Here is a 17,194-nt window from a genome sequence, read left to right as displayed (position 1 = left end):
TGGCGCACCGGCAGAGACGGGGGACTTTGGCGCAGTGCTGCACCCGCGGCTTGTTGTTGCAGCCTCCAACCGAGCCGCTTCTGCGAGGCCGGTGCAATCTGCCGCGTGCCCAGGAGGGGGGGCCCGTGGGACAGCTTCGGCCGGCGGCTCCGGTTCGGCACTGGGGCTCGCCCCCCGCCCCGGTTTCGTTTCGGAAGGCTGCAAAGGCGCCGGCTTTGTTGTCCCCATTTCTGATCCGCCCGTTTGCAAAAAGGGGCGGCTTAAAGGGCAACGCGGAGGACGGGGCCGCCGGCTGCCGCTGCAGAAAATAAGCTTTCGGATGCCAGCCCGGTGGGGATGCAGGGAAGCCGAGAGCGGCCGCTGCCGGCGAGCTTTGCGTCCCGGCTCGCCCCGGATCCCGCGGAGTCACGCTTGGGCTGCTAGCAGGACCGCGCTCGGCTGGGAACCTCTAGGCGGCAGGGCGAGCCCGGCCTTCGAGATGGAGCATCGTCGCTCTCCGCTTGGGAAGGTAGGCGGGGGGTGGGGGGTGTCACCTTGAAGACGCCGCATCCTCGGCCGGGGGGGGGGGTCTCGTTCGAGTTTCGGCGCCCCCTCCCCTCCGAAAATCACAGCGTAGCAGCGAACTGGTTCGGACGTGATACAAACGATTGCACGCATTTTATGCAGTCAGCAGACCTGCTTGTCGTAGACTGGACCACTCAGGGCTCCTTTGGGGGGGCGGGGGGGGATAAACTATGAAGCGAAAGAAAGAATCCCGGTCCCTTCCCATTCAAAAAAGAAGACAGGAGACACAGAGAATCGAAGAGGCGAGGCAGCCTTGACCTGCTGTTTTTCTATGTGCAGGGTCATCTCCCCGCACCCTGATATTCCAAAAACTCACTTCCATCTTCAGCTTGAAGTGGTATAGTCTGGGAAAAGCTGGACCGCTTGTTTCCGTTAGTTGTGTCAAAGGTCTTGCTTGGATGTGGGGCTGTTGTCCTGGGGGTTGCTGTGAGCGGTGAATTCTCAGTTGCAGGCAAATGTACCTCTGATTATTTGCAAACCCATTTGCTCTTTCCAGCACTAAAGTGGAAAAACTTAAACTCATCTGAAGTTCCCTTCAGATTCCAGGGAAATGCTTAAATACCACCATCTTTTTAAGATGGGATGAACTGAAAACCTAGTCCTGAGTCAGGATGTGTTTATGATTGACACATGGACGATCTCCCCACCCGCCCACCTCTAACTTTGGTAAAGCAGTATGGGATGTTTGGCACATGAAGTTCATGGGAAATGTTTAGGTCAGTGGGAGCCCATGCTTTGTTCTTTGTTCTTGTGAGGTTCTGAGTTCAGATGCCGACATCTCCAGTTGGCAAGATTTATAGTAGCAGGGCTGGGCAAGACCTTTCTGTGCCTGAAGTCTTTGAGAGCTAGCACAGCTAGAGTAGGTGGCCCTGGATTCAGTGGTCCAGTTTTATATCGGACACCTTCATATATGAAACAAGGCTGGGGCTTTGCAAAGTGGTTCTGGGATCCCTCTGTTGCACAAAAGAAATTGATGTCAGGCTGCAGGCAACAGAAAAACTGATGCACAGGAGAGGAAGGTTAGTCCCTCCCCCCACCCCCAGGTCACTCTCTTGACAATACTTCTCTTCTTTGGCTTTCTGAGGGCTCATCAAAGTTCAGGTTATGATTAGTAACCAAGGTTTGCAGAAAAATAACTTGCTTTCCAGGACCATCCTTTCAAAGCAAAGTTCCCTGGAAACCTAATTTCAAGTGAGGCCACGGCTGTTAGCCATTAGCCTTTGTTAATCAGGTTTTCCACCATGGTAAATTAATAATAGATACAGGAAGGGCCATCAAACTTTGCCTAGTCCTTTGTTGAACCAGGCCAAATTGGTAGACATAGCCTAATCACTTCAGGTTGCTAATTCCGATTATTTCTCTGTTCTTCAGCATGGCTCATCACGTCCATATTGGGAGATCCTTTTATCCTCCACTCTCCTAAAATGCAAACTTTCCAGTGAGATCGAAAGGTTCCAGCTGGAACCCAATCCCGTCACAGCAGGCACACTGCCCCCTTCTCAATACAATGGAATGTGCATAAAAGCCATTTCTCAGCCTCCAAACCTTTTCTGGATCCTGCTTGTTGCTCCACCCTCATGGGTTGTTTCCTTCCTTGCTGAAATCACAGAGTCTGAGCCTAGCTACAAATGGGACTGGATTCTTCCTTCAGACTCCAAATGTACTGGATTGTTCCTTCTTTCATCTAGGAAACTAGGAAAAGACTAGGAAAAGTATATTTCTGTTAACCATCTTGCATTATCTCCCTTATTTTCCAGACCACATACGACCACACATAAAGCTGGTATTTTGTTTCTCTTTGCTACTTAGGTCTCACATCTGGAAGACCCACTTTTCCTATACCCTATTTCCTCATTCTTCCAACATTTACACATTTAGCTTAAAAGTAACTCCTGTTCCAAACTGAAGTAGCTCTGGTGGATTTTTGTTGTTGTTATTATATGGTTATAATATAGTTAGTTTCAATAAGGAATTTGCCTGTGCTTAGTGTTTGCTTAGGATAAGTCCCCTACTATTGTATCAATCCCTCAATAAACTCCATATTCCTTTAAAACCTTTAAATCAGGTCTCTGTCATCCCTTTCCTGAAACTCACTACTCTCAGTTACCTCTCTCTAGGAAAAAAATTCCAGATTTCTGCTCCCTGCAGAAACATGCAAGCTAATTCCCCGTATCAGTCTGATCTCTTGCCTTGAAAACCCCATGGCTTTATTTTAACATGGATTGGTGATGGTGCACAATTACTCTTTTTGCTCTGATGGCTGCTTAACAGCTCCAACTAACTGTGGTTTTATTTTCTCACAACTGTTAGATAATTAGCAGAAGTGGTACAGTAAAAACAAGTGCAAACATTAAAGCCACAAATCCAATTCTGTTTTCGTGATCATATTAGGTTCAAAGTGGGACTGCCAGTTTTAAGGGAAGTGATTCCCCCTCCCCTCTGGCCCAAGACTGGCAGCCCTTTACCCAGTCCAGAATTATAATGGTTCAATTGCAGTGAGCAGAGGTAGGTAGAAATTGCCAGGTTGGGATTTTTGTTAAAGAGGCATTAGCAACATTGAACAGGATCTTTCTTCATTTGACGACTTCCCACAGCACTATCTTTCATTGTGAACCACTTGGGAAATTCAAGCAAAGTTTTTAAAAAGAGAAATGTTTGAAACTAGGTCTCGGTGTGGCTGGCATGTAGATTCTTTACTAGAAGGACAAAACCTACGAACCTTTGCTCTTTATTAGCTTTCCTCTGCTTGTAGGTAATTTGCAGTCTGACTATTAAAGGCATATGTTTATTTCTAGATCAGCTTGCATTCTAAAAATCTTTGTGAATCTGGTGGCTGACTCACACTTCCATTGAAAGCTTAAATTGCTGCTGTTCTCAGCTAAATGTACAAAGGCATGAGCCAAATGCCCTCAGGATGAGTGAGTTACAGAGAAAAGCAGTGATTAAAATGTTTATTTGCATTTGCATTGTTTTAGCCAGGAAAAGCCATTTACTGCTGGTAAGAGTCACACGTTCTCACTTCTCTACTACAAAGTGCGTTTTTTCTCAGTTGCAACATGCGTGTTTGAACTGAAAACCTTCCTTGGCAACTTGTGGTGATCAGAAAGGGATCTGGCTTGTGCTTTCATGGGTCAGTCATTTACTTAATGGGCCTGTTGCTGGCTTCTGAGATAGATTATATGCTAATGGGTCATGTTATTGATAGGATTCAGCCGGTTCGCACAGGTTCAGTAGAACTGGTAGCTAATTTTTTGTCCAGTTGGGCGAACCAATCGTAATCCAATAGCTGGTGGGCCTGCGGCTTGCCACCGGCTGCTGCCGCCCCCTCCCCCACTGAGGAGGGGGTGGCAGCAGCCAGTGGCAAGCCATGGGCCCGCCGGTTACTGCTGTCCCCCTCCCCCACTCAACCGGAACCGGTTATTAAATTATTTGAATTCACCACTGGATAGACCCCAGTGAATCACAACGTCAGAACATGCACATCTGCATTCCCACATACTCTGACTCCATGAATTCTGCATCAAGGACATTTCCAGGTAAGGCCACATGGTTTCCTGTTAGGGTGTTTTCCTGATTGGGAAAAAAATTCTGTCTGGCTCACAACAATTCTATCATAATGAAAATAGTGAATGAAATAAACAAGATAAACCAACAACATAAACACAATAATTTACTATTATTATTATTATTATGATAGAATGATTGTGACTAAAGTGGCTGAGGAAGACATTACAGTCGAAAGTATTGGTTTTCTCCCGGGTCAACTTCCAACTTCTATTGACAACCATTCAAGAATTATTTCATCATCATCCTGATGCTTTGTGCTTCTACACAGGATTATTGATGTTCTGTTAATTAATGATATTGGCATGTTATTGTGTACTAGTTATTGATATCCATTGGTATGTAGCTATGTATATGTCATGATTGTTGTTATTTTGCTGATACTGTTACATTATATGCTAATGGGTCATGTTATTGATAAATTTTGTGTGATGGTATATTTTGTAATGTACGATACTGACTTTGTAATGTACGACATTGTTATTTTGTTGACTTTATTGCCCATGTCTATGCATTTTTCTTGTATATTGTGATGCTTATTGATGTTTGCTAGTATTGATATTGCTGATATTGATGTTGTTACTTATACTATTATTGTGCGCTACCCTGAGCCCTTCGGGGGATGGCGGGATATAAATTAAATAAACTAGCTAGCTAATTAATTACCTATGAATATATGAAGCCCATCTACTGAAGCTGAGTACTTGCTGACATCAGACACTTGGTATCTGTAAGGAATTCCATAGAAGCAGAAATAAAAGGCTCTTTGGTGTAAAAGACCGTTTATTCAGACATCTTAGAAAGCTCAAGTACACGCAGTGGCAGGAATGAGATCTCCCGCCAGAAACACAGGTTATAACTCCGTCCATCCCATCCCCCCTCCCGGATTCTCATGGGAACGGAGGTCTCATCTCCCTCGCAGAGATAAGGTCTCCGCCGGAGAAGCTGGCCCATCGCCCGGGCTGTGGAATGTACTCAAGGCCAGGCGACTGCCCTTCTCATCAACACCATTGAATCCTTTACAGTATCATTCACACCCATACCATTGGTGGAGCTCTTTGAAAGTGATACCTTCATTACAGAGACTTCATTTCTAAGTTTTGTTTTTGGGATCCCCTGTGAGTGTGTTGTTTATTTTTTTTTGATGTTGTCCATAATATGTAAATTTTCCTGTTGATTAAGGGTTGTGGGTTTGTCATACAAATGTTTTAATTATTTTAATTAAAAATAGAGATTTTAACTTTGTACTAAAGCCAGACAGAATTTTTTTCCCCTTTTGAAAGTTAGATGCTGCATCTGGCACATTCTGTATTTGTGTTTTCCTGACTGGCCCAGCCTCTGTGCTTAATATTCAGAAAAAGAGACATCTGGGCATGCCTAGAGTTCCTTCCTTCAAGCCTGGTTTCTTTGGTGGGAGGGGGGACTCTGTCATTTTTCAGTAGTAAAAGGAAAGCATTTTGCTGCTACTAAAAGGAGTGGGTGTAAGAGAGCCAGCAGCGTGGAGAAGTTCGATAGTCAGACTAGGATCTGAGATAACAGAGTGTAAACCTTCACATTGTCTTAGAGGCTAGCCAGGTGACCTTGGCCACATCACAGTCTCTCTGCCCAGCCTACCTTACAAGGTGGTTGTTGTACGGATACATTGGAAGAAGGAGGAACAATGTGATCAGCTACTTTGGGTCTCCATGAGGGAGAAATGCAAGATATGCATAAATGAGCGTCTTCATCTGTAACTCGGTTTTTCCAGGGTGGAGCCCTGCCATGGAAAACAGAGGCACACAAATAAAAACCTTTGAAAAAATTTTTGTGGCTATCCTGGTAGGGATTCTGGCAGTCTCTCAAAGGTTCTGGTGTTTCACCCTAATGCCTGATTGTTTTGGATGCCCTTGATGGGTGAGTTTTTTTCCCCCTTGTCTCACTCTGCCCTTCTTCCTCCCACAGGAACAAGCAACAGATGAGTCGCCTTGGGCGGGCCCACAGAGAGCACCGGCTTCCCGGCCTCATTCACTTTAAGGACACCCACTTGCATCAGCTGTAGCTGCCAGAGGAGGAGCCGTTTAGCAACCACAGGACCATCAGACTTTCCTCTGGCTCCTCTGTGCCTGGCATCCGATTGCATATTGCCCAGCACAAGCAGCAGGCAGCAGCTGTGACAGAGCTAGCTCAGCCAGTCCTGGAGCCGGGCATCGTACAAGGAGAGTGGGTTGGAAACGAAGCAGAAGAGCTTTGCCCGGTGTTAACTGCAGAGTCATGGGTCACTGAACCAGTTCAGCAGAATTGCCTGGGAAACTGAGATGACCGCTTGCCTTCCATTTGAAGCAGACTGTTCCCCAGTTCCAGCTCTTTGCCATTTCTTCTGCTTCGGTTCCAGATCTTACAGAAAAATCTCCAAATGAGCGAGGGAGCCTCACCAGGCTGGAGCAAGAAACTTGATCCTGGTGAGTCACTGGGAGTGACTGTTGGAAAAGATACAGGAGGCGAAATCACTCTGTGGGCACCAAGGTCAGCTGAGGATTGAAAGCCTGTTGCAGCAGTGAGATGGGAATATAATTGGAGGTGACTCACATCTGGGGCATCTCCAGGCTCAAAGCTGCTTGAGAAGGAACTCGCTCCCATTGTACGAGGCTGCCGTCCCCAATGTGCCTGCCCTCTCAGAGGAGAAATGAAGCAGGAATGAACTCTCCCCATGGAGCATGGCCGCGCTCTCCTTGGAAGCCAGATCCGGGGCAGCAAGGGGGGCAGAGGCCGTCCCCTCCATCTCTGCATGCTCTTCCCCTCGTGGCCACCGTGCTTGTCTGGCTGGCCACTGGCACCACCATGTCCAGCCTCAACAAGTGGATCTTCGCTGTGCACAATTTCCGGTACCCTGTGCTGCTGTCATCCCTGCACATGCTGTCAGCGGTAGTGGTGGGCAGACCTTTGGCCAAACTCCGGGCTGGAGGGACAGGAAACCCTACCCTCGGTCCTGAGGCCAAAGCCCGGGTTTTACTGCTGAGCTTGACTTTCTGCACCAGTGTAGCTTTTGGGAACTTGGGCCTCAACTACGTCCAGCTGGACTTTGCTCAGATGGTCTACACCACCACGCCGCTCTTCACTCTGACCCTCTCCAAAGTGCTACTGGGGAAGCACCACCACCCGCTGCAGTATGCAGCTATGGGGCCCATTTGCTTGGGTGCCTCCTTGAGCATCATCGGAGAGGTGCAGTTTGATCAAGCCGGATGCTGCTTCCTCTTTGCTGCCACCTTCCTCCGAGGGCTGAAATCCATTCAGCAGAGTAAGTCGTTCCCGAGGCTCCGTGTGAGTGTGTGTGTGTCTGTGAGTGTGTTTTGGCTCTTCTGAAGTATCGCATGTGCAGAATCTCAGCTTTCATTTTGAAAAGGGAACAGGTTTCTAGTCCTTAACGTTTGAAAGAATGTGGCAAGGCCCGGTCACGTCTCAGAGACCAGAGGAGTGCAATTATAAGGGCGGAGCTGCAGTGCCTGTAATGAGTTTGAATAAATTATGGACTGTAACAAATGCTAATTATGCAAACAGGAGATTTTGCTTAATTGATTGTGTGGCCCATCTGTCAATTGCATTGACTCACTCCGTATAATCTGCCTTGAGTCCAAGCGAGAAAGACAGACTATCAATAGCAAAAATAAAATAAATAATTCTCAAAGGGTTGGATTTAGCCAGCTTTTCCCACTCAGCCTCACTTAATTCCCCTGCTTGCTACTACCCCCGCCATTTCACACGGCTTTTGTCTGTACAGGTCCTGTAACCCACAACATACCCTTCGAGGTAGTCAAAGGAGACCCCGTTTCCTTTTTCATCAGTGGAAAAGCTGGTTGGACCCAGTCCATAGTTCAGGCAGGTTTGAGTAGTTCTGAAGGCCGGAAATTTTAGCGCAGAGGGTGAGCAGCCTGTTTCCTCTCCCCCATTTTACATTTCTACCTCCAGGGTTTGAATCACTTCTTTTCGTCTCATTATGACATAGAAAGAAGGGTAATGATTCCTGTAAAACTGCAGGGAGAAATACTTAATGCATCACCTGTCTGTTGTCTTGGGAAGGGAGTGTGCTCAGTTTGTTCCCTATTTTTAAAGTTTATGGAGAAGCTGCAGCCCTGCGTTGTGTGCATTCCAACACAGTGTGTCTTGTGAAAATAACCTCCTTTCCCCCTCTCCTGCCCCAGACTTAGCATGATTTTGGTAGGACATGTACCCACTTGGGTCCTCAGAACCGGTCCCTAGCAGTCTTCCTATCGATCTTTGCCCCACCCTGATCTTTCCCCACCCTTCCTCTAAGGGAACAGCCTGAATAGCCCAGCTTAGCCTCCATCTCTTGAGAGCATGGAAGCTAAGCAGGATTGTCCACGGTTAGTATTTGGATGGGAGACCACCAAGGAAGACTGGGGTTGCTACTCAGAGGAAGGCAATGGCAGAACACTTCTGCTTCCCTCTTGCCTGGAATGCCCTATGGAAGGGGTCACCATGAGTCGTTGCAGCTCAACAGAACTTTATTTCTCTTCCTGCAGAGAGCTCATGGTAGCACCCATGGCCTACTCCTCCCCCATGTTATCCTCACAGCAACCTAGCAAGGTATGCTAGGCAGAGGCGTAGCTCCCAAGGGGACAGGGGGATGTGCGATGCACCGGGCACGCACCCCTGTGGGGGCGTGGCGAGGGCGTTCTGGGGGCGTGGCAGGGATGTTCCGGAGCGGGGTGGAGGTGTGGTGGGGCGGGGACGGAGAACACACCGGTGCACCGGGCGCTTTCCTGCCTTGCTATGCCTCTAGTGTTAGGACAGGGAGGAGAGACTGCCTGCCTGCTTCATTGAGTCACTGTGGGTGTGAATTGTGCTTGTGAATTGTGCTTGTGAATTGTAGAACCATGTAGAGCCCCCCCCCCCCGAGTCCAGGAATACGTAAGCAGGGGTTTGAAACCAGATGTCTCTGTCCTATTCAAAAGCTGTAATCCAAGGGTGTCTAATCCTGGTCTTACAGATGTTCGTGGACTACAATTCCCATCAGCCCCTGACAGTGCCAGCAGGAGCAGACTGGAATTGTAGTCCATGAGCATCTGGAGGGCCAGGGTTGGACACCCCTGTTCTAATCACTATACTCTTCTGGTCTTGTCCACAGGTACCCTGCTCCAGGAGGAACGAATGGACTGTCCGACTCTGCTGTGCCTGACCTCCTTGCCCAGTTTCTATATCCTCTTCACAGCGGCCCTCTTGCTGGAAGTCGGCCCCTCCTGGGATGGCACGTTGGCCTCCAGCAGCAGCCTCTGGCTGTGCATCCTGTTCAGCTGTCTGGGCTCGGTGCTCTACAACCTGTCCAGCTTCTGCGTCATCTCTCTGACTTCTGCCCTCACCATCCACATCCTTGGGAACTTCAACATTGTGGGGAACCTGCTGCTCTCTCACGTGCTCTTCGGGAGCCATCTGACCTTGCTCGGCTATGTGGGCATTGCCCTCACCCTCTCGGGGGTCTTCATGTACCATCACTGTGACCGCATAGCCAACTGCTGGCGTTCATTGGGCAGGCGAGACAAGCAAGAATAATCTGGGACTCTTGTCCGGCTCAAGAGGTTGCTGGAACTGTGACTGCTCAGCAGTGACTGAAATGGGACAGCCGCTGAGGCAAAAGCGCTCTCTCGCAGGGCTTTGTATTCAAATAGGGCACTGCCTTTACACAGGTAGTGTCCCAGTTTAAACGAGGCCTCGGGCAAGGGCAGAGCCCCCACAGGTGACTTCTTTTTCCTCAGCCATTGTCATCTTAAACCCAACCTGAGCTCCATTCAAGCACACACACATCTGTTGCCTGTCTGTTAGCCACCTTTAAAGCCTGCAGAAGAGAGGGCAGTGCTCATTAGCAGCTAGAAGAGTGTTGGGAGGATTTAGCCTCCCCAAATATTTAACCTCCAAGTTGTGCTACCCCAAGAGTAAGAGAGCTCTGGACAGAGGCTTCCTCTGCCTGCTGCAGCATGTTTGAATTCTCCCCCGTGCTTTTTTTTTAAAAAAAAAACCCTTCCCTTCCTATGAAATACTAGCCTGTCAGGGAGGAGAGCTCTAGCCTATACTTCTTGGCATGCTAGTTTTCTCCCCCCCCCACCCCCCCGACAGCATTCCCAGCTTCCTTCTCAGGGATAGCATGTTGGAATGATAGAGGTGCCCACCTCTTCCTTCTGTCACTGTCCAGAGCTAAGGATTTACAAAACAAGTTTGGATTGTCAGTGGGAAGGGGGGAGGTTTTACTTAATTGGCCAAAATGTTCTTTCCAAGGAAAGGCACTACTTAAAGGCACAGAATTAACCTGCCATGGTCAGCACGCCTTTTCTTGCTGCTTTCTAGAGGGGTCGCTGACATGAGGTTAGCCATTACAGTTAAGACTGTGGCAACAGGGTTTTCTTGGGAAGGGGAAGAGATTAAATGTCAGGAGATTAAATGTCAGGAGTCAGAGGTGCTGGCTTATACCTTTGACTCCTGTAAGCTGTGCGGCAGCTGTACCCATCCTGGTTGCTTTCTCCACCGGCTCATGCCACAGCCTGAAGGAATCACGGTTTCAGTGCTCAGGGTGCTGCTCCCTTGCCATCCTATTTAATATTGAAGCACTGAACCACCTGTGTGGAGAAACGCCCCTGTTGGAACATGCCCAGGTCGATGAAAAATTGCACATATTTGGGGGTCTCTGTTCCTGCTCACTTCTGCCATCTGCCAGGTGGGGAGTCTAGTGCAATGTATCTGTTTATATGTTCGCCTTTGCTGGGCAGAGTAAGTTAGATGTCTCTGTGTGTGCCCATGTGTGCATGCACATACATCCCTTGTAGTCCTTGGATGGCTGGCTTGCGCCTCCAGCCACCTTGGGGTAATTATTGTTCCACTGTTTTGCTCTGCTGGACAGAGCACAGCAGCCCCGTGGGCTGTGTAATTGTGGGTGCTTTTACCATTTGGTGTGGAATTTTTAAGTGTACTTCCATGTTTTGCTTCCTTCCCAGAATGGAATCTGTAAGACGCCTGCCTTTGTGTGATTGTTGGGTGACTGGAGATTTTGAGGTTTGGATAAATGTATTATAGGTCCATTTTCCCCCTCCCCGCCAAGATTGTTGACTGCCATCTTCTTTCAAAGGGCGTCTCTTCAACCCACTGGTGTGGTGGAATTTTGTCAGTATTATTTTTGGAAGGGTGAAATAATATCAGGGTGTGTGGCTGTATGTTTATATGTGTGGCAGGATACAACACATTTTAAAATAACGAGGGCTGATCTACACGTGCAGAGTAATCAATTTTTTTGGCTTAAGCCATTTCATTCTGCTGATGTGAACTTCACATTTGAATCCAGATCACAAACGTTAGCATGTCAGGGAATGGCTTTCAGTCTCCTTCCTGACATGCTAGTTTCTACATGCAAGGAGGTATTCCACGCAAACACAGGAGGCAGTTCAAACACACAGCTCCCTCCTGCCTACCTGCTGTTTGAAATGTAACTCTGAATCATATGATTTAGCTGCAGGTTTAGAATTGCCTTTTAAAGCTGTCTTCTCATTTTCCACTTTTGGCCCCAAACTGTTTCACACATTACATTTTCCCCAAATAGATGTTTGGAAACTTCACTGATATGGGCTTGCCATCATTATGTGGCCAAATGACTACCTGACATGCTGGGAGGACACCCATCCATTTGTGTTATAGGGGAGGGGGTCAGTGCTCATGTAGCTTTCAAAAATGGGGTGGGTGGTAGGTGTATGAGTTTTAGGGAAAACCATGGATGAACTGACCCAGCCGTGTCATTCTAGTTTAGGACTAAGAACCATTAGACAAGCAGATGGCTGTTGTATGGTCAGCCACTATTATGTTCAACAATGATGTCTACAGTAAGGCTGTTTCTGCACGGTGGCGGAAACACAGCTCCACCGGCATAAATTATGCCGGTGGAGGCTTGGGGACCGTTCACATGCTATTGTGCGAGTGGCCCCGACTTTCTACCCAGCTCTGGTTCGGCCCCCTCCACTCACCTTTCTGTCCAGCGCTGCTCTGGAGGGCTGGAGGGACACGTCCATGCTGGCCTCCGACCTCCAGGGGTTGGAGGGCAGCATGGGCATGTTCCTCCAGCCCTCCAGAGCAGCGATGGACAGGAAGGTGAGTGGAGGGAACAGGAAAAGCAGTGTCTTCCCGCTGGTGCTGGTGCCAGCGGAAAGGCACTGCATTTCAAAAACCTCACTCATTGAGCGAGGTTTGAAAACGGCGCCTTTGTGCCGCTCGGGGGCGGCCAGGACAGCAATGCAGCTGCACCTCCTGTGTGAACAGCACCCTAGGGATGAAGTTTTTTCTGTCCCTAGGGCACAGTTATTTGGCTGTGCAGAAATGGCCTAAGAGACAAATGTTTTTGCCAGTATTCAGTTCACTGTTTTCTAAGAACCTGGGAAGGTTGCCTGAGCCATTTTAATGCTTTCAGGCAAAGAACCCATAAAAACAAATAGCACCCCTTCTCAATAGTTAACATGAGGTCTTATGCACAAAGTAGGTCTCCCACACAAGCCTTATTGAAATGAGGATAGCAGTTACACGTGAACACTCTGTGTGTGGGTGGGAGAGGAATTTGTCCATTTCCCATTTTGTTGCCCATAATTAGCCACTGGCTGTGGGCACCATAGTATCTTTGCTGGATAAAAGGACAATAATTGGCCACAGCAGTAAAACCAGCCTGTTGAAGACCAGAAATACAACTTTGCTGAGGAATTAATTATCAGTGATTCTTCGATGTCCATTTTTACTGTACTGTTTGGTTTTTTGGATGGCCATAGGAGGGGGACAATCGGACAACCTCCTCCCCAAAGCACCTGCATGGGAGTTTAGCCTTCTGGTCACTCACTAGATTTGTAGAGTAGCAGAAAGCCGTGTGGAACTGTCTCCCTTAATCCCAAAAGCACCTGAGGTATGATGGGAATGGCCATCATTGAGGAATTAGGAGAATGAGGCAGAGTGTTGGAGGACTCTTCCAGGATTGTATCCATTCTGTTTCTTAAATCATAAATACCCCCCCCCCCAATAAATAAATATGTATTGTGCCATTTGTGATGGTGGTGAAGCTCATCTCCCCTACTTCTGTCACCACATGTGCCCCCAAATGAGGGCAGGCCGGTGTCTCCAGTTGCATTTGCTCTTCAAATAAAGCTCTATTTTTGTCTTACTCTTGTGTACTTGAATGACCTTAAAAAGGGAGAGATGGTGGGGGGGCCAGAGAGCACCAGCTCCCCCTTCCGTGATTCTTTGGAAAGGGGAGGGGAGTTGAGTATCTCAAGAAGCAGCTATTTAAGCAAAGGAAATTGCTCGGTGTTCCCAGTGGTTTTTGCTTCTGCCTTGTACACATTGCCCAAGTAGGCTGGCTGGATGGTTTTGCTTTCCTTGCCTGTCATAGTCAGGTTCTGTGGCACCTGCAGGGCCACTCGCAGGTTTCCAGTGGCCTGGAATGAAATTTGGCCACAGCCTACTTAGCATATACTATATTATCATATATGGAATGGAAATTATATAGCATGTTCCCCCCTTTCATGTTTTTGTTCTGAGTGAATTTTGTCACTTAAAAAAAAGAAAGTATTTTAGCAGCCAACACAATACCAAGTAATCCGAAAATGAGTATCTGTGAAGCAGAAACAAACTTTTGGTAAGTAAGACTTCACATCTAAACATGGCTCCTTTAAAAAAAACAACAGGATTTGTTCCTTTCCCAAAATTTTTGCTCCATGCCAGAAAAAAATCCTCTGGTTTTATATGTCAAGTTTCTGGTGAAAGCACAGAGGCAATAGCAGTACAAATGTTTGTTTATACCTTACTTTGTTCTTCAGTGGGGCTCCAAAGTGACCTAAACATTTTCCCTTTCTTCATTTTCTCCTTACAACAACAAGCCAGTGAAGTAGGTTAGTCTGAGAGAGAGTGATTGACCCAAAGTCACCCAGCAAGCTGGCAGATAGAGTTGGGAATTACCTGGAGATTTTCAGGGTGGATCCTGAGGACGGGGGGGGGGGGGGGTTTGGGGGGGGGAGGAACTTCAATGGGATTTAATGTCATAGGTTGCACCTTTCAAAGCGGCCATTTTCTCCAGGGGAACCGATCTCTGTCTTCTGAAGATTAGCTGTAATAGCAGGAGATCTCCAGCCACCGCCTGGAGGCTTGCAACCTTAACGGCAGAGGAAAGATTAGCGCTTGAGTTTCCCAGTGCCTACTCCAACATTTTTGCCACATTTCTCACAGTGGCTAAGAGCAGGTACATTCTGATCTGGAGGAACCGGGTTTGATTCCCAGCTCTGCCGCTTGAGTTGTGGAGGCTTATCTGGGGAATTCAGATTAGCCTGTGCACTCCCACACATGCCAGCTGGGTGACCTTGGGCTAGTCACAGCTTTTCGGAGCTCTCCCAGCCCCACCCACTTCACAGGGTGTTTGTTGTGAGGGGGGAAGGGCAAGGAGATTGTAAGCTCCTTTGAGTCTCCTACAGGAGAAAAAGGGGGGATATAAATCCAAATTCTTCTTCTTCTTCTATGAATAAACTCATTTATTGACCCTGCACTTGTGTCTTTAGCAATAACATCACATTGCCAGATGCTTGCCTCCATGCGTAGCAAAGCTTCCACTGGCTGGTTTCTGCATACCTGGTTGACAAAGGCCCAGGAGCAGACAAGACTATCCTAGATATTCAATAGATCGCAAGAGTCTGGCTTTGTGCTTCAACACCAGCCTGTCATCCTGTGCATGAGAATGACATTTCTCCAAAGGCAGTGGGTGTTACTGCTTGTGGTTTGTCCCTCAGAGAGGGGAGACTGCTGTGATACTGTTTTGTGGAATAAATGGACAAATATGGCCACGCCTAACCCCAAGAATGTCAGAAGGGTGTTGCACTTGTCTGTGCGGAAGAGATTCCATTTAAGTACTTTTAAACTGGTTTTGCCAGTTTTCTTAGAAGCTTGTGAGTCAAATGCCTGACCACTGGCAGCAGGCAGCCAGGCATCGGGATGGTTTTACGTGCATGGGAGGAAGTCGGGTGACTCATTCAGAACTGTGATTGCCAACTCCTTCCAGAAAACAAGTCCTATGCCTTCAATAGAGATTTAATAGGATGTTGCTTGCCTGCTGGTGACATTGTTAACTTCCATGCCATGAAAAGCTTGGGCTGCCCATTTCTACACATTTCAACACTATTAAGGAACAAAACATTTTTTGCCACCAGGCAGTTGGCAACACCACTTGTCTAAGCCTCATAGTGAATCCAGCACAGAGGGAACCCAGTTTTCTGTTCTTGAGTGTTGCATAGTTAAAAGCAGTTAACCCAGCGAGCAATACAGGCTTTCTCCAGGCTGGCCTCAATTATAGGCTTGTTTTGTTCTTTATCCTTTAATGGATCAGAGATTCCACCGAGCTAGGTCTGCAAGTACCAGTCACTCAATAAGTGATCCATACAAGGAAACAATCTTGCTTAAATTTTTGTGTTCCCTTCCCTGGCCTCCTGTTTTTCCGCATTGGATTACCAAGATTATATTCCACTGCTGATGGGATACTGCAGAAGCTAACCTTCCCCCTACACAGGGAACATTCCATTCTCTGCTTGCTGCCTTCCCCTCCTGTGTCAAGGCCCCTGTTGCTTTTATGCTGCAGCTAGGCAGAAAATCAACAGGAAAAGTCTTGCTGCGCCAGAAAATGCTGCCATTTTATGGTGAAGTTGTTAAAAGCACAGAGTCCTGCCTGCCTGGGGAAAAACTTAAGCTGCTGTGCAACACCTTCACACTAGGGGAAAGCTTCACCCACTGGATATCCACCTGATGGAGATGTTGAATGTACAGAATTTTTGACAACTTGAACAAGAATGACATTCACAGCTGAACACCGTCTCTTAGGGACAGCCCTCAGAACAGGCCTTTCCTATTATGGAAATATCTGTGTGTACTGCTTATCACTTGGTATTCTTTTCCAAGTGCTACAGTCTGAATTCTTACAACCAGCAGAAAGGATTTGAGGGTGTTTTTTTTAATGTAAACATGTTGAAGTGCTTTGGAAGGATGCCAGCTTTTTGGTTTGGGTTCTGCTCCAGTGTTCTTAATAGCATCCGAATGCACAGAATGTACAGGTGCAAGCTATCCCAGCTGGGAAATATTACTCCACTTGATTAATTCATGTTGACTGCACTTGATTCATGTTGAGCCATACCTCGATGGAAGGCCCAGGTATCTCCAGTTAAAGGATTTCAAATAGCAGGCATAGTGAATACCTTTCGCTGGCCACAAGCAGCTGCCAGGCAGGCAGATTTAGGGTTCCAGAGCCACACAGGTGTCAAACTCACAACCCTCCAGATGTTATGGACTACAGCTCCCATCATCCCCTGCCAGCATCATGCTGGCAGGGGATGATGGGAGCTGTAGTCCATAACATCTGGAGGGGCGTGAGTTTGACACCTGCCCTAGAGGAATAAATATACTGCCTCTATATTCAAGGCTTAATGTTCCTAAATGGGCAATTGAAGCTTTTCATTTCATGGAGGTAAATAAGGTTGCCTGTTAAGTAGCAACCTGTTATGACTTTTTTTTAAAGTGACAGGATGTCCTTTTTTCTCTTGGTTTATTGGAAACCCAGGTCAGAGCAGATGGTATTAAACAAGACGATCTGAGTTGGTGTAAAGCCACTTCATATGCTGTTTTTGAAAGAATGGCCTGCTACATGTAGCGCTGGAGCATATAAAGGTAACTCAACCCAATTTACATCCCATGTCAATCTAGGTTGACTCAGAAAGGAACTCCATTAGTTTATGTGAGACTCCCATCCAAGTAAATTATTTTGCAATTGTCATGCTGATTTCTAGAAAAAAAAGTAGAGCTGCCAAATATTTTTTCATGATGCGGCTCCTGTGCTTTAATAGTTACATGGCAAACAGATCTTCTGATTTTATCCCCCCATCATTGTTTTCCAGCGCAAGAAATGTTTCATTTGTTGAATTTCCATATGTCCAGTTACAGAGGAGATCCTTAATAAGTAACTAAACTCTTATTTACAAACTGTCTCTTGCCAGTTCTATCAATAATGCCAAAGCAAGGAGGGGGGAAC

The 17,194-nt window shown here is 47.2% G+C and overlaps 1 protein-coding gene across 1 annotated transcript; it reads left to right on the top strand.

Moving 5' to 3' along the window:
• The first annotated feature begins 59 nt into the window (after window positions 1-59).
• On the top strand, window positions 60-12,129 carry SLC35E4 (solute carrier family 35 member E4). Its single transcript, XM_048514569.1, has 3 exons — window positions 60-508; window positions 6,070-7,402; window positions 9,251-12,129. The coding sequence occupies exons 2-3, from the start codon at window positions 6,766-6,768 to the stop codon at window positions 9,670-9,672; spliced, it is 1,059 nt and encodes a 352-aa protein (XP_048370526.1). The 5' UTR covers window positions 60-508; window positions 6,070-6,765; the 3' UTR covers window positions 9,673-12,129.
• The last annotated feature ends 5,065 nt before the right edge of the window (window positions 12,130-17,194 follow it).

Source organism: Sphaerodactylus townsendi, linkage group LG13 (genome assembly GCF_021028975.2).
Source record: "Sphaerodactylus townsendi isolate TG3544 linkage group LG13, MPM_Stown_v2.3, whole genome shotgun sequence".
NCBI lineage: Eukaryota > Metazoa > Chordata > Lepidosauria > Squamata > Sphaerodactylidae > Sphaerodactylus > Sphaerodactylus townsendi.
The sequence above is the reverse complement of the archived record's forward strand: the minus strand, read 5'-3'. Positions and strand labels throughout refer to the sequence as shown.

What these genes read in the sequence shown, in the direction of transcription:
- SLC35E4 (XM_048514569.1), top strand. Translation starts at nt 6,766, where the DNA reads ATGTGCCTGCCCTCTCAGAGGAGAAATGAAGCAGGAATGAACTCTCCC. An exon ending in GCTGAAATCCATTCAGCAGA is followed by an intron (nt 7,403 to 9,250) that starts GTAAGTCGTTCC and finishes TCTTGTCCACAG; the next exon opens with GTACCCTGCTCCAGGAGGAA.